Below are 20,745 nucleotides of genomic sequence, written 5' to 3'. Positions count from 1 at the left end.
TTAGAATTAATTTAAGTATTAAAGGTTTTTAATTCTCCTCCTGGACATGTCAATATTTTTTTAGCAAGTAATTTTGTTTGTCAGAAAAGGGCAAACAACTGCTGTTATGTAAAGCCAACAGTCCCAAACAAAAATGTATTCAATTTACACTGATAGGACACAGCAATTTAAATCTACAGAATGTTTTGCATGATACATAACTTAAAAGAACCAAAAGGGTAGTAATTAAGTCTTATGTAAATACACTTTTTTTGTGGAACTGCATATTATAAGCTGTACATCAACCAATAGTGTCAGGAGAATGGCAAGAGACATTAAAAAAAAAAAAAAAAATGCTGGATCCTAGATTCCCCATAATCCAATGGTATCTTCTTGACTGACCCTACATCCCTGGCAAATGCCCATTTCTTTCAAATTCCACACCCCCCTTTATTAAAACATACTTTCTGCAGTCTCTGAATGACATCAATAGGGTAATAATAATTGTCATTCGCTTGAGGCAGTGTTTCTCAGGGGCGTGTCAATTAATTCCAAAAATCCACCTGCAGCAACATACAGTAAATGCTCATTTAATTGACAACATTGATAGAGGTCAATGATAAGAAGAAATAAGCCATCATCTTTTAAACGAGTTTCTTTTTATTGTTCAATGCATGGCCACACACAAGATACTGGATTTCTTTTGCAGTGTGCATTATGGGACAGTCACTATGGAAATGGTGATGTAGATGGAACACATTTTAGGAGTTTAACAGGGGGTCCAAACACAAGCTACATTCCTTAGGGGAAAGTCAGCTGGCCCCCACTCTTCTGAACCTCCTCGATGACGAACTACAGTGTGAGGCTAATCGGCTCCTACCTCCCTCTAAAACATATCACCTTGTTAAATAAATTCTGGATTACATGTTTTAATTTTAAGAACTGAAGGACTTGTTCAGTGGATCAACGCACGACAACAACCGCTTCCCTTTCCCTTAAACATTCTTGCGTATCTCATTCGGTTTTAGCTTACAAAAAAGCAAAATAAACATCATTTGGGTACAAAAATAAAATCCAAATTAAAACCTTGAACAGGAACAACACCCGTCACGTTTTTTTTTTTTTCTTCTTCCTTTTCTCCTTTCTCATACAGAGACAGCACAATACATAAGTCACTGGTCACGAAAATTACACCGCAAATAAAAGAAAATGAACAAAAACAAAGGAGAAGACACAGAGGAAAGAAACCGATCCTGGAGAAGTGTACACTTGTCTTCCTCAACCTTTTTGCTAGAGCCCCGTGAGCTACGAGAGACGCCTGGTTTATTTTCTAAGGCGGGAAGCCTCGGGTGTCAGGATGACAGAGTGTGTTTTTCTCTGTCTTAAAGTTGTCGTCATACACCCTCGACGTTCCAAAGCGCAGCCCCTATACCAGGTTGGCACATTCCTAACCCTGTTTCTCATATACAGACTGAAGGGAAAGGGGAAGGGGGAACGGAAATCCAAACCACTGCTCTAAAATATCTATATGGATTCATCTGAGCATGAATGTGTTTATGTGTGTGTGCGCGCGCAGTATCTCTCTCGACACGTATGTACTCGTTTTGCTAAACATATACAGTGTAGTCCTGGTAAGGGTGTGCACCAGGGGCACTTTAAAGTTGTGCAGCGCTCCCCCACCGGTTGTTCCGCACCTGGACCACTAGGGGTCACTCTTTATGTTTAGGATTGGGAGTGGGAGGTGGGAGATCTGCCATTTCTTATAGCGCCGTTTCGCCCCAGCATTTCTCTTCTTTATTTTTTACTCCACTGTTTTAACTTTTCAGCCCCTCTAAGCTTTAACTCTTTTCTTGGATTCAGCCTTCTTTTGAGTTGTTTTTTTTGCCTTTGGAGACGCAGATACACACAGAGCAAAAGAGTGGGAGAGAGAGAGAGAGGGAGCGAGTGTTGTGATCGATCAGCTGTTTGCAGCGCCGACAGCTGCCCCTCGTTTGAACTCTCAGCCAATCTCCTTCCACTGGCGGTAGAACTCCACAATGTTCTTCAGCTCCATGCCCGCTGAGCCCACAGCCTGGATCGCAGCCTGGCAGGGCAGAGATGCAAGGATTAACTTTTACACAAAAAAAAATCTCGTGGTAAGAGCCCTAACCATGAAATGCACTGAGCATAGCTGTCAGCGGTCAGCTACAAGAAGACACGTTTCAATAAACATATGGATGCATGCAGTTTATTTAAAAAAATTAAGTTTTGTCCGACTGAAATTCCCAAATGACGGGATCTCTGAAAATGTACGGCAACATTGTGAAGAATTGTAAAAGTGTCAAACATGTTTGTTTGTGTAATGTAACAAAATACAGAGAGTGACTGACCTTCATTGCTGCTGACTGAGTGCAAAGCTCTTCCACTTTATGGCCAGTCAGAATGGTCACCATGCCGGCTGTATCTTCATCGCCGTTACTCTGGGAGACTGTCAGCTGACGACAACTGTCCACCATCTTGTATAAATGCCTAGAAATAAAAAAAAGAAGAACCAATCAAAATAGAATAGTCATACCCATCCAAAGTATGTTGGAAAACAAATAGAAGTAAGTTTAAAATGCGAGCGTGGGTTACCAGGCTTCGATGTCCTGCCGTTTCAGTTTGTCTCTTTCAAAACTTCGACCCGTCTCCTTCTGGCAGCGTATGTACCTATGATATCATACACAAGTTTTAAGGTTTGTGTTCACAATCTAACAGAAACAATTTCACATCCCTCCCTTTACATCTATGTAACACAAACACCCACCTGTTGCCTTTGCGAAATTCAGACTCAAGAAAGCGGATGCCATCCCTCGCACCGGAATTTTCCTTCTTCAGCCTGTCAAGTCCATCAATCACTGAAACACAGAAGTATTACAGATGAACTACCCGAGGAAACAGTCAAGTCAGCGACTATACATTGGTATTTATCATTTTAGATACTATTTATGTTAGGTCTAATGTCAGATAAAGTAACATCACGTGAGACTACTGAATGGAAGATTTAGTCCTGTTATAAAGGAAAAGTTTGTTACATACGTTTGCACAATTGTCCGACCATGAAAAGCATCCCTGGCCTAACGGCCTCTGCACACATCCTACCTCTACCGCGCGTCTGTGTCTGACTTTTTGTCACTGACCGTGTAATCAACCTAGAGCGGGCACACATCCAACCTCAGGCGCACTGCTGATGCGCGTCGGAGGCATGTCTGCAGCGACGCTCCCCTTTACCTCAGGAGGCTCGCCTATTTTTTTCTGAGAGCCGCGCGTCTCTCTCGGGTCTCTCTGCTTTAACTGATAGAGAAATACTCTGCTGAGAGTCATATTGACTTCATACCGGCAGCTTTCGCTGTAGTTTCACCATTTCCTGGTGTGTCCCTTTCAAAATAAAACTTCCAACAAGCGAAAATGTGGCAAAAAAAAAGATAAGAAAAAAAAGGCAATGGGGCGCACGGATTACTGTCCAGACTCAATATTAGACTCAATATAAATCATATGCATCATAAATGACACGAAAGAACTTCATTTTTAATGGGAATTATCTATGAAAACTCTATGTAGAAAGATAGGGCTTTTAGAAGCAGCGCTGCAGCAGCAGCAGCTGCTGAGACGTTCCATGTGTGTCCGAGAAAAGTCCGAGAGACGCAGCAGTAAGGTAAGGCGACGCGCTCCAGAGGTAGACGCAGGATGTGTGCAGAGGCCGTAATACCATGCAGGCCACATCAGTGGGGGGGAAATGCTACACACAGGGGCCCTAAACCCAACACAATGTGGTTTTCAGGACAGACACAGGATGAGGAAGTGCACTAACCCGTCCGTGGGATGATGATGATGAAGCAGCCGCTGCCAGCCAGCTGTCGGATGAGGTTGAGATGCTGGCAGAGAGCAGCTGTGTCTGGCACCAGGTATGGAGACATGGACGACTGGGCCTTAGGCTGCTGCAGGCTGCCCTCTAGCTGAGACACCTCCAACTGCAAGGGATGGACACATAAGGAGAACCAACAGCTGAAAATGGTTGCGTTCCAATACCCATACTTCCCTGCTATTTAAAATGATGACAGAAAAAGATTTAGGATGTCCTAATTCTAAATGTTATGCTGTGCTACTACAAGTCAAATAAACATAATGACTATCAAGGGTTTCTATAATGGTCACACTATGTCCATCCTATGATGTTGATGTTGTGCATAAATTCTTCACAACAGTAAATTATTAAATATATAATGATAAAAACCTGTAGTCGAAGCTGGGCCATATCCCTCATTAAGCGATTTCGACGAGCCTCCTCTTCAGCCTGGACAAATTAGAATAGAAACAAGAGAGTCAACATCAAAAGGGATCACAGGAAAACCCTGTCTAGGTTGCAGGTCATTAATAAAACATTAAACACACACATATATAATACTGGCCGCCTGTGGTTCTTCTGGTCGTGGTTTTGTTCAGATGTCACTCACCATTTTAAACTGGGCCTTGGCCTGCTGAACCAGATTGTCCTGTTCTGATTGGCTGATGCTGGTGAAGATGCCCGCCTCCGGGTTGAAGTGCAGAACGTTGCCTTGGAGATTAGTCAGGAAGTGGCCAAAGCTGCGGATGCAACACACTCGCACCACACACTGGAGGAAAGAGAAATAAGACAAATGTAAAATTGCTTCAAAGCTTTCATATCATGCTTGTTTCTTGATTGGACTTTAACCAAACTCGTGTCCATCGCAATTTCCTAAAGCCTAAGGTGATGTCGGTGAATTGCTTGTTTTGTCCGACAAGCAGTCCTAAATCTGAAAATATTCAGTTCACTATCAAATAAGACAAACCAAAGCAGCTTTAACCCATCACTAAAATAACTGCAGATTCATTTTCTGGTAATAGACTCATTATTTCAGCTCCAGTCTGAATTATTAAGCTTATATAAAAAAAAAAAATCTGCTATAGATTGTTCAACAGAAGGAGAATTATGTCACCTCTGCCATGGACTGTACAGTTATGTATTAATTTTCCTAAAATGTAAGTAATAATTGAGAAATTGTAGTACACAAATAGTGTTATCTAAGATAATCTACTGTTTTTATATAAGCAAACTCACTTTTTATCAGTCGCTGAACCTCTGTGTGTGTGTGTGTGTGTGTGTGTGTGTGTGTGTGTGTGTGTGTGTGTGTGTGTGTGTGTGTGTGTACCTCCTGTAGGGGGTTGAGGGAGGGGTTGCGGCGGGTGAAATCGAGGCGGCGGTGAGCTACGTTGAGAGCGGGCAGGTGTCGCAGAGCCAAGTCCTCCGGCAGCAGCAGACTCTGGACCAGACCGGACTGCTCACACTCATTTAACAGCTCTGTCACCTCTGAGTTCAGACCAAGCTCTAAAGAACACACAGGGGTGGATAGATGAATAAACAAACAGGCTGTAGACTCGGAGCAAAGTCATTAGTGTGAAAAGATAACACGTGGTGAGAAATATTCAGTGTATTTGACTGTTTCTCATCCCTGGATCAAAGCTCACAGATATGGACGAAATGATGTAACAAAAAGTAAGGCATTATTATACAAAACATTTTTGTGTTGAATAATTACATTTGCCTGAACAAACATACTTTCACATTTCATTTTGCAAAAGCGTGTAATAGATACTTGTTCTTATTGTAACTATACACTAATGTGTTCTCATTTGTGACATGCTGGAACAATTTCTTGGACGCTTCATGAGTCTTGTGCTCACTGTGAAGGTGCCAGATTAAGACACTGTCTTGGCCAAGAAGAAGTTCTAGCACAATATACACAAACAGTAATTTTTTTAAATTTCAGTTCTTGTCTGGACAAAACAAACCAACAGAGCAAAAGCTAGCTGTTTTGCCTGCAAGGTTTTAGCTTTTAGTGCACAACATACTAACACTATATGTGTCTTACTACTCCTTTAAATGAGTGATTTAGTTAAAGTCTTCTGTCTATGAGGATATTCAAGTGGACCCAGTGGTAATATAAACCTAGACATTGTTGTGCCATCCTGTGCTTACTGAGCTATACATGAGTATGAATATCTAAGCACTGCAGTCCATCAGTAACTCACCAGCCTCCAGCATCTTGCTGCCATCTGGTAGCAGGTTGAGCAGCACGGACAGTCGGTTCCACAAGCTTTGAGAACTCTGCAGAGACAACCAGTTTGATGAATATATTATTCCTCAAGTGTCAATAAATATATATATATATACAAAAGAGGAAAATCTGTCCCCCTCACCTGTGCACACATGAGGATAATGTCGGTGTTTGTCCTTAGCCAATCAATAAAGACCTTCACCACCTGGATCAAGCCCTGATTGGTCAGGATCTCCAGCTTCTCTAAGAGGGTTTTCTCACTGTGTACTGATTGAGCACTGTGTTGGCTGCCTTCTGAATCAGAGTCCAAGTCTAGAGGAGGTGACACAACAACAAATCAAAAAGAAAAGTTGGAATCAAACAAAGAAGATTAAGAGATCTTTTTTTAATCCATTAAAAAAGGAACAGATGAACTAGAAAATGTCCTGAATAAGTAGCCGAAACTTTTTAGCTTTTATTACATAAAAAAATGATTATGCTAATGGAGGTTATTAGATTATTGGCTGCTTCACACACACACAAATAGACAGATGTCACTGAGGTTTAAGGCACATTACCATTTTCATTGGTTCCGTTGGCAGTACCAGGGTTCATTTCGCATGGTGAATCCCCAGGAGGAGGTGGTGTCTCCTGTGAGGGGGGAGCGGAGGCGCCGTCAGTAGGGTCTGTAGGGTCAGTAGGAGTGGGAGCGCTGGAGGGAGAAGAAGAAGCTTGAGGCCTTAGCAGCATGTTGCTGAAGGTCGGCGCCAGGCGGAAGCAACGTTTGGCCTGGAAGAGCTGTGAGGACATGGCCTGGAGGTTGGTGCTGATGCTGGAGTCTCCGGGAGGGAGAGGGCCATTGGTGGTGGGAGGGGTCTCCACCTCCCTGTCCCCCCCTCCCTCTTCCTTGGGCTGCTCTTCATCCTCCTCTTCGTCCTGGTTCTCCCGCGCAGGACTTTCAGAGTTCTCCGCCTCGTCAATGTCTTCCAGGTCTGAGCGAGACTCCTGGCTGTTCATGTCAGAGTCTGTCTCCACGTCGAACGCTGTGCCTCCCTCCTCCTCCTCTGAGCCGCTCCCCCAGATGCCCTCCTCCCCCGCCGGCTCTCTCTTTGTTTCCTTGAATGGATGAAGACATTTTCTGTTAGACATATCATACTTTTTTTTTTAAAGTTCACAAAAAGAGTCACAAGATCCCGTATCGACCTGTGGCATATGCCACTGCGACAAGTAGTATGCCATGCCATGTTCCGCGGCATGTGCTGCGCCCTAACGGTTTACACCTCTCACTACATGGAATGCTGTCAGACTACTACACTACACCCTATGGACGTAAAGGGTTAGGGTATTAATCCTATGAGAAGGTGTGTCCAAACTTTTGACTGGTACTGTACATATATACACAATCAAAATATTTATCTATACAATTTGTTATATATATAGTATAAATAATACATAGTATGCATTATATCTAAACATATTTACATACCTTCCTGACAGCTGGAGGGTTGGGTGGGGTTCCTGCCGTGGGCCCAGCGCCTGTAGAATCAGCGCGGCCCCTCCTCTCCTCATCCTCCTCTTCGTCATCTTCACTCTCAAAGCCCTCGCTCAGGTCGCTCTCGTCCTCCCCTCTGGCGTCCTTGTGGGCACAGCGGCGCCTGCGCAGTCTAGAGAGGCGCGTGTACTTCTTCTTCTGCCTCTGTTTCTCTGCCTCCATCTTGCGCTGTTCTTCCACACTGGCATGTTGTTGTTTGGCTCCCTCTTCTTCATTCTTCTCCACCCCGTCGTCTTCTTGATCCAGGGAGCCGTTCACCAGAGGCTTCTCTTCAGGTTGGTCAGTCGCTGGAGCTGACCAATCTCTCGTCTCCACATCATCTAGATAACAGAAATATATATATTATATATATAAAAAAAGAAAGAAAATTGATCTATATTTGACATTATGAAACAAGTGTTTTCCACTGGGTTATTCTTGATGGAGTATGTGAGAACAAGTGAATAAATGTTTCCCACTTTAAATTCCTCTTGACTTGTAAAAACCTTCACACACTTAATATTCTCCCAGAATATGCCATTGTAAGCAACAAAGAGCAGCACTTGGATCTCTACTCTTACCTGTGGCGTCAGTGTGAAGTGGAGGCACCTGGCTGTCCCCTTCCTCCAGCTCAGCCTGCAGCCGGATGTTGACGTGGTTCACCAGATGGGAGAACAGAGCCAGAGTGAAGGCTATCGATGCACTGTACTGCTTCGATCCTGAACACACAATAAAAGATGTAACTACAAGTCCTTTACAAACATTATTTGCTCATTGCACGTTTATTATGCGTATCGGAATTTTAAAAAGGACATTTGAAGAAAAAAAAAAAAGAATACAACTTTATAATGACACTCACCTCCCCTCTTCAGGCTGTGCACCACCATCAGACAGGTAACCACCATCTTGAATACGAGTGTGTCCGGCAGCACGGGACAGGAGCTGTCTGCGTGCTGCTGCTCCTCCTCTTCCTCAATGGGTGAAGGGTGAGCCACGGCGTGTGTCGGCGGCGGCAGGTAGAAAAGAACCAGGTTGAAATCCTCCAGTACCGACTGGCAGAGAGACGTCAGCTCTGTCTCCATTAGGCTACAAACATACATACAGACAGAGTAGGGGGGGAGCAAAGACATGAAAATTAAGTATGTACTAAAAAACTCACGGTAAAAACCAACCTATCACATAACAATCCAAGGATAACACTGTAGTAAATGTCTGACAACATGATTTCCCTGGTGTAGGTAAAAAGTGTCAGATAGTAAAGTTTGATTTATTTGACAATAATATAAAAATAGATGAATGTGACTGTGTGATGGTGCCAAGTACCTGTTCTTGGGCTGCAGCAGGCTCTGAAGGTACATGAAGCTCACCAGGAGGTGCTTGATGTCTTTTGATCTGCAGAGAAAGGGCGAAGAAAAATTATGATAAAAAAAGAAAGAAAAATTATTATAACTTGTTTAAGTCTTCTATTAGATGCCACAATGGACAGGGAACATGGCATGACACAAACCTGTACATACCAGAAACCCATCCGAAATGCTTTTATTTATTTATTTGTGTACATATTCGTCCTTCATTCCTGCTGATGCCAAATACTTCTGTTGCTTCAACAATCTACATTCCCCATGGGGATGATCAATTATCTGATTCCATCTGGAGAGAGAGCTTTATTCCTGCACTGGCTAGAGGTGTTTTTATGATTCATTTGGCGTATAAGAAAGCCGTTAATTATGTTGTAAAAGATTACATTAGATATAGATTCTAACATACTCTGAAATGTCAGCACAAATGCATCAAAATAAAATAGATTTATGATTTGATGGATTGTAAGCAGGCAAGCCAGTGAAAGCTTCAGGAATACCACGGCTGTCCAGAGAGAGCTCATGATGTAAGGTCTGGAAATCTATTTAAATTCATATAAATAACCAAAAAAAACGAGTGAGCTACTTTTGATTTAGATAAAATATGAAATAAGTACTTTAGGGGCTAGAATGCAGTTTTCCCCAGTGTTTCCCCCAGCGCTTTATAGCTAAGGCGGCCGCCTTAGCAACGCCAGCCCCCCGCCTTGACTACCAACCCTCCCCCCCCCCCCAAAAAAAAAAATATTTAATTTTTTTTTTTTTTTTTTTTTTTTTTTTTTTGTGCTGCACAATTAATGTACTAGCAAGCGCGATGTGTACTTATGCATGGTCATAACTGCACGAAAGGCCGCGATTTGCGGTAAAAAGCATGTGTCTCCAAGCGTTTCTCTATATCAGCTGATCTGTGTCTGCGCTTTGCGTGCGCGACCGTACCGCGCGCGACTACGGCATGCACGCGGGAGAGTTAAACGAGCAAAAGCAAACCGTCATTTAACTGGTGGCGATAATAAACGCAGTGCAGTTCTATGGGGATATTTAGCTGAACAGAAAGAAGTGCTCTGCAAAACTAGAACAGTTTAAGACTCCACATCACCATGGCAACACAACCTATCTATCAGCTCAGACAGCGCAGAGAAAAGTCTGATGAATGCATGAGAGTGATGGCCCAGGCACCTTTCAGTAAGGGTGTATTCACACATGCTGTGTTTAGTTCGGTTGAAACGAACTCAGGTGCACTTCCACCTTCGGTGCGCATCTTTCAGACAGGTGTGAATACAGCAATCGCACTCGGGGGCGGACCAAACAAACGCTCCGAGACCCAGCTGAAGAGGTAGTCTCGATGCGCTTCAAAACGCACTCTGCTGCAGTTCGTTTGTGGTGTGAATTTGGCCGGACTCGATCCGACCCAATTGCAGGAAGCACTGCGCCTTTTCTTTCTTTTCTTTTTTAATAAATCGCCATCAGCTTCACATTATGGGAAAGTGTTGTTGTCGCCATTGTTAGGAAGATTAGTTGTGGTTTGACCGGGAGCCCCGAGCGAAAATATTACATTTGATAATGATGCGTGCGGATCAGCGATCAGATGGAGAGGAGCGTCTCCCGTAGCCTACAGTGCCAACAGGTTCACGCTGCGCTTTGCATGAAGTGTGTGTTTTTATTGTTCTTCCCAACGGGACCGTCAATACTGTCCCCGTGTCAGTTTGGTGCTGAACTGCGCCGAACTGACACCCAGCTGATACACAGCTTAATCAGCTGTGTTTCAGTTTGAGCCTATTCTTCACGCGAGTCGCGCATCCAGCAGCAAAAATACAGTAAAAATGATGTTTCACATCGTAGGCTAGAAGCCACATAACGTGGCATTGTCATAGGGCTACATATTATAAACATATGAAACAACAATAATTAGATTTTTTTCTTCTTTATTTATAGGCTAGATGTAGGCATTTTTATTATTTTTAACTCCATATTATATCAATGATAAAGTTTTTACTTCGTTCTTCCTGCTTCTCTCCACCCCAGAATGTCTGTCCAATGAATGAATGACCTTAGATCACGTGTGGTTTTGCTTCGTAATGCTGGTTCACTTGCAAAAGGGGCAATATGAAAGTGGACCACACCAAACAAAAAAATCCAAATTCTATTTGGTCTGGACCAAAGCAAGTGAACTAACGGACTTTCCATGTGTGAATACACCCAAAGTTTACAGAAGTGCCACACTGTTGTCTTTGACCTTTGGAGAAATGCATTTAGTCATTTTAAGGGGAAAACACATTGTATTTAATATTTCAACTATTGAATTATTTTTCAAACAGCATGCTAGTGTAGGCCAAGAAGATTTATTTTCTGAATTTTCAATGCCGCTTTATTTTTATGTTTTAAATTGGGAAATACATGTTCCAAAACGACTAATAAACTCTGTATTTAAAAAGAAATCAAGCAAGTAGGCAAACAATAACCATTAATAAATTATAGGCTATCGCATCACAGTAGGCCTATTGTCCACAATAATCACACAACAGCCCCCCATCCAAAAAGGAACTTTAAAAAGTTGAATTTTCACTTTGATGTGCATACACATGTTAAGTGTATGGTCCACTATGTGTATTTAGTGTGTCTGTATAGTATTGCACCAAAACAGTAGAAGTTTTCTTTAATTGTGCTTTATACTGCAGTGTTTCCCCCAGCGCTTTATAGCTAAGGCGGCCGCCTTAGCAACGCCAGCCCCCCGCCTTGACTACCAACCACCCCCCCCAAAAAAAAAAAAAAAAAAAAAATTTTTTTTTTTTTTTAGAGCTGCACAATTAATGTACTAGCAAGCGCGAATTGTACTTATACATACATAACTGCGCGAAAGGCCGCGATTTGCGGTAAAAAGCATGTGTCTCCAAGCGTTTCTCTATCAGCTGCTCTGTGTCCGCGGCTTTGTGCGCGCGACCGTACTGCACCGCGCGACTACGGCATGCACGCGGGAGAGTTAAACGAGCAGAAGCAAACATTTAACTGGTGGCGATAATAAACGCGGTGCAGTTCTATGGGGATATTTAGCTGAACAGAAAGAAGTGCTCTGCAAAGCTAGAACAGTTTAAGACTCCACATCACCGTGGCAACACAACCTATCTATCAGCTCAGACAGCGCAGAGAAAAGTTTGATGAATGCATGAGAGTGATGGCCCAGGCACCTTTCAGTAAGTTTACAGAAGTGCCACACTGTTACTGTCTTTGACCTTTGGAGATATGTATTTAGTCATTTTAAGGGGAAAACGCATTGTATTTATTATTTCAACTATTGAGTTATTTTTCAAACAGCATGCTAGTGTAGGCCAAGAAGATTTATTTTCTGAATTTTCAATGCTGCTTTATTTTTATGTTTTAAATTTGGAAATACATGTTAGAAAACGACCAATAAACTCTGTATTTAAAAAGAAATCAAGCAAGTAGGCTCAAAATAACCATTAATGAATTATAGGCTATCGCATCACAGTAGGCCTATTGTCCACAATAATCGCACAACAGCCCCCATCCAAAAAGGAACTTTAAAAAGTTGAATTCTCACTTTTATGTGCATACACATGTTAAGAGTATGGTCCATTATTTGTATTTAGTGTGTCTGTATAGTATTGCACCAAAACAGTAGAAGTTTTCTTTAATTGTGCTTTGTACTGCATGTTTGCACATCATTTGTACCTATACATAGCAAACAAAATTGCACAACTGTAAAGTCAGTGTCTGTTGTATTCAAATTAACAGTTTATTTCTTTACTGCGCATTGGCATCTTTGAGCAAAATACCCCCCAAATTTTCGACGCGGCGCGGTGCGCCGCGCCTCCAATGACCCAGGGCAGTGACCACCTTGACTAAGCCATTTTCTGGGGGAAACACTGTACTGCAATAGTTTGCACATCATTTGTACCTGCACATAGCAAACAAAATTGCACAACTGTAAGGTCAATGTCTGTTGTGTTTTGTATTCAAATTAACAGTTTATTTCTTTACTGCGCATTGGCATCTTTGAGCAAAATACCCCCAAAATTTTCGCCGCGGCGCGGTGCGCCGCGCCTCCCGTGACGGTGACCACCTTGACTAAGACATTTTCTGGGGGAAACACTGTTCCCCCACACCTTCCGTAGGATTCCTTTTCGACTCTAGAAATGTTCTCGTGTGGGAGCAATTCATTTCCATGTGTGTATTCAGACTTCTAGAAATCATGTCAATCTCTCTCACCTTTGTCGAGATGGAGACAGCTTCTTCATTTCCTGCTTTTTCACTTGGTGGTACATCTTGGCAGCTTTGTCGAACAGGCGCTTGAGGTTGCCGTAGGCGCCCTCAAAGGGGGCGTCTGATTGGATACTAGCGAAGATGAAATCACTGATTAGATTCCTAACTGAATAGGTTCAATACTTAAGATCACATCATTTTACGTTAACATTCCTCACCAGCGTAGGTAGTAGTATGTTGCTTCAACATTGTAGAACTTGCTCCCTGCCAATGTTCCCAGTTGGTTAAAAGGCATTCCTGTAGGTGGATCAGGTAAAAAGGTTAGTCATCTTTCTTTGTTTTACGAGTCATTGCGTTAAAGTGTTCCTTGCTCAATCTGAGAAAAATACATGATGCACGCCAAATGTGCAGGTATGACTTAATTCACAGGAAAACCTGAAAAAGGCTGACATTTTCACGAAGCTATGTGTCCATTTAGCATAACAGTAGCAATGAGGAACAAGTATTTCATATAAAGTTCTTTAAAAATATAGTAAAGCCACAAATATGGTTCTAAACAATGTATGAATAAATTCAATCAAATCATCTAAAAAAAATACAGTTGATGACATCATTTCAACGACGTTTTTGGAAACAAAGTATTACTGCCACTCTGCGAGCACAGCAAACACATTACACTTTCATTTACCTGCTTCCCCGTCACCATGGGAACAACGAGGCGCTGTGTTATGAAATCTGACATTACCGTCACTCACCTACGTGTGGCATGACAGACAGGGCCTGATGGTAAAACCTTTCTGCCAGCTGCTCAGCCTCCACTCCAGCAAGCTCATTCTGATAACGGGCTGCACAAGAAGCAAAACAAATGTATGACAGAAACAATTCATGATAAATACGGATGAACACTTGCTTAGTTAATGAAATATATACAACCACGGTGACACACGTAGTCAATAGGGATAGAGATATATAAAGCCTAATTAAGTTATTACAGGTCTAAGGAGACAAATGCCAAAACAGAAGTCAAAAAGTAAAATAGTGAATGTTCACTTCCGCATTTACATTTACGTTGAGGCAAATTCAAAATGGTGCAGCCAAAGTTTGGATCATTTCAATAATGTAATGTAATCAACCAAAACACTAATATCTCTGCATCACATACCGTAGGTCTAAACCAACAGCCTCCTGCCAACTATACTCTGCTAAGCAAAAATGTCCCACACTGAATGACACGCACATGCTGTCTCAGAGCCCGACCAGCTGGGTAGAGAGAGATGAATTAATTGCACATTCTATCATCATGTTTTTTACCTAGATCTCCGAGATAGACCAGACAGCGATGACAGGCCATCTGTGCCCACTCCATTTCCTTGGGGGAGGCTGACACTGGTTTCTTCCGGCCTGCGGGGAACAATTATACAACGTTTTTTATTCTCTTCTTTTAATACCAAGCATTTAGCTGATGCACTTAGAACAATGACTTCCAGTTATGTCATTTGCAGGCAGAACATGTTACTTGAAGTATTACTCCTCTGTCCCTAAGGTCCAAAATTGCTTTTGTTCTAGGCGGCCAGAACAAAAAATAAATGTTTTCACTTTAAAATGGAGGACTAGATCTGTGCAAGGCATATGAAAAAGGTGAAAGTATTCAAACAGAGTGGAGGAAAAGCCCAGGCAAAGAATGGCACCTGCACCTGCCTGTGTCTTTGCTGACAATAGACTTGGCATTTCCCCACCTGTTTGTCTTTTTGCATAGTGCAAGGGAACATTGAAATGTGATACGGACTGTGCAGCCTGTTTTATACATCTGTGCATGTTACACATCCTTCTGACAAACAAACCTATTAAGCTTGTGTTTGGTGTGTCTTACCGATGAGTGGGTCAGTGACGTGGGTCCAGTCGATGCAGTCCTGCAGCTCCAGCTGGTAGTGTGACTGGATGTAGAGGAGCAGGTGCTGGTAGAAACCCACGCCTGCTATCAGGTGCGTGCGGTAGGCACACTCCAGAGCACTGCGGCTGTGGATGTGCTATAGTGGAGGAAAAGAAAGGAGCAAAAACATTAGAAAGATGATCAGTACAACAATAATACATATGCACATCAAACATATTGTTGTGTACCATGAGCATCATAAGTTACAAAAGCATGGAACATTAAAATATGCTGCACATGTATAACAATTACAAGCAATGGGGTAACATTTAATGAAAAAGAAAAGTGGTAAAAGGTGCAGTGTGTATTAAAAGGTGTACTTTGGTGTCCATCAGTGGTCAAAGTTCTAGATTGCAACGCTACGCAAATGCTGATTAGACAGTTCCCAAGCTTATGAAATAACAGCAAGTACTTTTTATTGTACTGTAAACATAAGTATGGAAGATTTCAGTGCAGATCATATTATCCAATTTCATCTGATAATGGAAATAATGTTTAACTGATTCCCTGTGTTGTTCCAATAGCAGAGCAAAGGGCTAAAAGTGACATTTTAAGGGGCCTAGATTCCACTGGGACCACCCATGCATAACATGTTCACAGTCTTGGTAGTGGTACTACTATGAGGTACGTTGCACATCAGTGACCACAAAGTAGCAGATGTCAGAGGCAGAGTTGACCTTTAGGAGTCAGCCAGGATGTCAAGCCAGCTCAACACAGCAAAAAAACGTGTTGGCTAACACATGCAAAATGATTTTTTTTCTTCTCCACATTTGCAGGGCCAGTGAATGTACCTTCTTGTTGGTCTTGATAACCTGGATGACCTCGTAGTAAACCTTCCTCCAGAGCAGCTCCTCAGCCTTGCGGCCATAGTCCACTGGATGGAGAAACATCAGCTTCACGCAAAGTTCCCTCAGCCTGAAAACACACAAAAAGAAAAAAAAACATGACACACTCACGCAAAGATGAAAGAAATAGCTGGGTCACCGGTTTGACAGGCGGACCAATGAGTCAAACTGGTTTCAAATAAAAACAGGTGGGGCTATGCAGACCAGACCAGAGGCACCTAGCAGGATACAAACTTGTTCACCATTTATAAAATATAATAATGAAAAGTATAAAATAAATGATGGTTGTAATAATATGTTGCAGCTCTACAACATGGGAAATGATCCTGGTGCTAAAAGAAATAATAGGCATGCCTTTTCCAATCTGTGACTCATATGGTGTGTGTTAACCAAGTCAATAGTGGGAGTTGTTTGTCAGACAATTGTGAAATCTCAGTGTGTGGCCAATGACTTGATTATATTAATACAGGTAAAACAGTAAATCCAGTATCTCTCATTATAGGTTTTCTTCGATTACATGCCCCACTGCTTAATTTATCCATTCTTCATGCCAAACAGGATAATATAATACTGCTAAAATGATCATCTCCTTTGCCAGTCAAGTACAATATGACTACAGCGCTTACCCAAAACCATGTATTGGGGGGAACTGGATACAACTGATACTACCTCTAAATCCAGATGCAAGATAAAATTTCGATGAGCGGAGGGATGCATATGCCCTTGTGTTATAGTGCAGAAAGTAATTATTCTCATTTCTCACCATCCATTAAAAAGGTGCAGTCAGCTATTCTGGAGAATGCTTGTTGTCAAAACTTTTTGTCAAAGTCAGTGAATATCTCCTCACGTAAAGTCATTTTGATTCATTCACTGCCCAAATGTTACGTATTTGAATGTTTTATTCGTACAACTATCAGACAAAAATCTGGTGGTATAATTAGTCGTACATGACACATGCATCATGAATGAACTGTTCAGAGTCAAGTGCATGTTTTGGTTGACAAAGCCTCCAGGGCAGTCACTGAGTGGAGGGAGATACAATCTCTATGGCTGTCAGTGTGTACACACTGTCAGGTCTCTTTACCTCAAACTTCCTCTTTCTCTTTATGGGCTTTGCTTCTGCTTTATTAGCTTTGTCCTGCCTGGATCACAATTTCTCAGGAGATAGAATGAAGTGACAACATTGAAGTAGTCAGTTTGGATGCACTAGTAGACATGTTTCTAAAAATAGTGTGAACTGGATTTTTATATCATTTGGTTATAGAATAGCAGGTCTGAATAAACTCAGAGAGGCTGCAGGGTTTATCAATCCATAGTTCAACACACTGCATTAAAGAGAAGTAGCCCTTTTATCTAAAAGAACTTACAGATTCAGAAAGTCCTACTCATGTTCAGAACAACTGGTCTATGGAGCTGTAGGTTACACTCCTGCCTCCTTTTACACACAGACACAGACACACACACAGACAGCTGAGGCAGCTGGACATACTTGTTGCGAAGGCTGATGTTCTCTGGCTTGAAGACCTCTCTGTAGGATGCTTTGCTGCCGATGATGACATCCAGCTTGTGCACAGACTCCACCACAGCCCTGTGTAAAGTTGGGCAATAGAAAGTATTAGCATGAATGACAAGGCTGAAGCTAAAACATGTAGCAGTTGTTATGGGATCATGGGACCAGTGCAATCTCACAAGGCTCACCATGCTTGCAAGCCAAATCCTTCCTGTTTCGTTTCTCTGTAACAAGGGCGATGATGACAAATTGCAGCAAAATCATGATTTGATTATGTTGTTTACACCACGCTGCTTTATGGCAGGGTGTGGGAAATGTATCTTCCTCTTAAATGTAACCAAGACAAGGGACATGGTTGTGGATTTTGGAAGGACCAGTAGGCCTAAGTTATAAATTTATTCCATTCTGTGAGAAGAAATTAAGTGGTGGAGGGCTACAAATACCTGGGTGTTTCACCTGGACAACAGACTGCACTCTAAATGTAACATGGAGGCTGTATACAGGAAGGGACAGAGCAGACTATATACTGTACTTTACGAGGAAGCTCGGATACTTCAATGTGTGCGAGCCGGTGTTTCATATCCTTTACTAGTCTGTTCCCTGAAAGTACATTTAAAATTTGTAAAGAACCTATATTTGATTATCATCATTAACTATACAAACAGTCTATATCAATCTATATATATATAATATCCATCTACTACAAGCTATACATACTAGCACTACATCGTGATGACGGTCAAATCAGAACTGATGTCACACTGACAAGCATGCAAGGGATGTCGGGAGACTCGCTGTCGTGACAGGTTACTTGAATGGAATAATAGGTTGAACCCCTTTTCTTCTGTTAGCAAACATTGATTTGGCTAGCGCTAAGTTAGCCACTACAACAACGTTCAATTATTAGCTCCTCGGTTAGCTCAAAAAACGGCCTCGCCAACGTACCTGTAAAGCCGCTTTATGAGAAGGACTTTGGCCTCTGGCTCGCTATCCTGCCCCGGTCCACTCATATTAGCGAGAAGCCAGTTGTTTGTCCCCGTTTCCTTCGTCCTCCCCGACGCACGGTTGTCACTCAGTGCTCGTTCCCCGGTAGCGACAGCCGTGTTGATAGCCCGCTAAGTGTTAGCTTTCCTCCCTTTATCTGCGATTTTCTTTCGTTTCTCGTGTCCTTTGGCAAGACCCCCTCTACCCATCCGTTCTGAAAAACCGGGTAGAAGGGGGTGCCCGGTGAATAACGTCCCTCCCGGTCAGCTATAACGCTGCAATATGCTTCTTGTGTTGTTCCCTGTTCCTGCCATTGCTACGAAGGCGGCCATTATTCCTATCAGGCAGAGACCGCCTGGATATCGCGAGACTTCAGAACGTTGTCGCCAGACTAAATCAAGGGTTGCCAGGTAGTCTACAGATCCCCCGGTTCCGAGAGGAATTTAGATAAAAAAACATCACCTGCCCCTGCAAATTAAAATTAAAGAAAATAGTAGACTTTTGTTCGAATTCAGTTATTAATAATTAAAATTCAAGTTGAGCAATTCAAATGCAGGTTCTAGTTACACATAATTCTGCCCATACTGTAAAACTGGTTGGCATAAATCCCGTTAACGGTTTTTGAGAGGGAAAAATTATACCCTACCACTTTCTATGGGGATAGTAACTGTGTAAAAATCTTCTTGTGTTTACAGTTGAGTAAGTGTATTATGTTCCCTCTCCGTATAATAATCTCCCAACCCTAACTATGTGTTACATGTTATTTTGGCTATAGCCTACCTTTCATCTGACAACCTGCTGCTATCAAATCAGGGACATTTTACAAATCAACTTAATTACTTTATTATCCTAATTACGGATATTTTAGTGAACACAGCATAGATGTGTGTATACGTGTTTATTGAAATGGCCTTCTGGTTATGTCACATGCGACTGGCAGTGTACTAAAACTTTAGTTCCCCCATGGCCCAGGGACCATAGCCACTTGTTGTAATTCCTCCTGTTTGCCAGTAGAGGTCGACAAAGATCATGGATTATTTACATCAATAATACAATGTTACAATGAGAAATGGCATTTTGAGAAAAGTGTCTTTTACTAAATTTCATGTTTTTAAACGTATTTCCTGACTGTGGAAAGAGGTTATCGATTGACAGGTGGTGATGGAGGGGATTGCTCTAAGGTGTCAGTTAATGGAGAAACATGTAGCATTATTAAGCTGCTGGTTCACTATCTAATGTTTTTGTTGTTTAGAAATGTAAATGCATGCAATGACATTTTCCAAGAAGCAAAAGTAATGATACAAATAAAGAAAAACGCAAATTAGTTGATTGAAAATTAAAACTTTAGTGTTCATTTCATTGTGTCATGAATATACTTTAAGTTTAGCCTGACTTACTAACTCTATGACTGTATTTGATGCTGGCCTGGAGCTGGTTGAAGTGGAACCCTCAGCTTTATTGCTCCTCCATTGTTCTATTTTTCTACTCTGTACAAACTCAGAAATTGCCAACCTACTTAACAACTGCAGGCGATTAAGTGTAGGAGGATGAGGATAATTACAAGCTATACAGTAGCTATAGTCAGTCAAGTCCACGGTTGGTTCCCAGATCCTGCCTGCAGATCCACGCTCCCAGCAGCTCAGCCGGGGCGAGTGAGGGGAAATGATCTGCTCTGCTGACCAAGAGAAGAGTCACTGTTCTGAGACTCAGAAAAATTACAGACGACCCAAATGAGCGAGCACTGTGATGATCACGCTGCAAGAACTTACCTAAGAGCTTGTTTAAAAAGGAATCTTTCTATTGCAAACACTCAAAGAACAGTAAAACCATCAAAGCAGATCAACAACCTAACTTTTGAATAAATTGATGTTCAGATAAAAAGTAGGATTTTTCATTAGATAAAGGATTTTGTTTATTATAGTTCATCATAACCGCGTTTAGAGGGTGCGCTTTGCTGATAATTAATATATATATATCTGGAGCTGAAATGATTAAAGTTGATAGTCAATTATTCGACTGACTGAAGTGTAATCGATGACATATTTGGAAAATCGATCTGGTATTTGGGTCATGAAGTAAAGCCATCTTTGCAATTGTGCAATTTTTTTTCTACTCCTCACGGTTTTAATTGAACTATTTTGTGTTTGGGACTGTTGATGAGATTAAATCAGCAATTTAAAAACATTGCTTTGGGCTCTGCAAAATTATGTTTTTCCTTTTTCTCTTTCTATCAATATATTGACACACACACACACACACACACACATGCTTTGTCTCACGGATGCAGCCGAGGGTAAATTCATATCCACTCACTTTTAT

The 20,745-nt window shown here is 41.9% G+C and overlaps 1 protein-coding gene across 1 annotated transcript; it reads right to left on the bottom strand.

Moving 5' to 3' along the window:
* Positions 1–633: 633 nt before the first annotated feature.
* On the bottom strand, positions 634–18,766 carry smg5 (SMG5 nonsense mediated mRNA decay factor). Its single transcript, XM_080039147.1, has 23 exons — positions 18,388–18,766; positions 17,422–17,520; positions 15,879–16,002; positions 15,028–15,184; positions 14,469–14,558; positions 13,913–14,002; positions 13,376–13,454; positions 13,164–13,289; positions 8,908–8,976; positions 8,444–8,670; positions 8,166–8,303; positions 7,540–7,925; positions 6,632–7,169; positions 6,217–6,386; positions 6,049–6,124; positions 5,169–5,344; positions 4,452–4,610; positions 4,232–4,291; positions 3,809–3,968; positions 2,765–2,855; positions 2,593–2,667; positions 2,349–2,487; positions 634–2,062 (listed from the first exon to the last, which is right to left on the bottom strand). The coding sequence occupies exons 1-23, from the start codon at positions 18,450–18,452 to the stop codon at positions 1,979–1,981; spliced, it is 3,378 nt and encodes a 1,125-aa protein (XP_079895273.1). The 5' UTR covers positions 18,453–18,766; the 3' UTR covers positions 634–1,978.
* Positions 18,767–20,745: the final 1,979 nt, after the last annotated feature.

The sequence above is a fragment of the Ammodytes marinus genome, assembly GCF_949987685.1.
Source record: "Ammodytes marinus genome assembly, chromosome: 13".
NCBI classification, from domain to species: Eukaryota; Metazoa; Chordata; class Actinopteri; order Uranoscopiformes; family Ammodytidae; genus Ammodytes; species Ammodytes marinus.
Note: the sequence above shows the minus strand (reverse complement) of the source record. Positions and strands in the feature narration are given on the sequence as shown.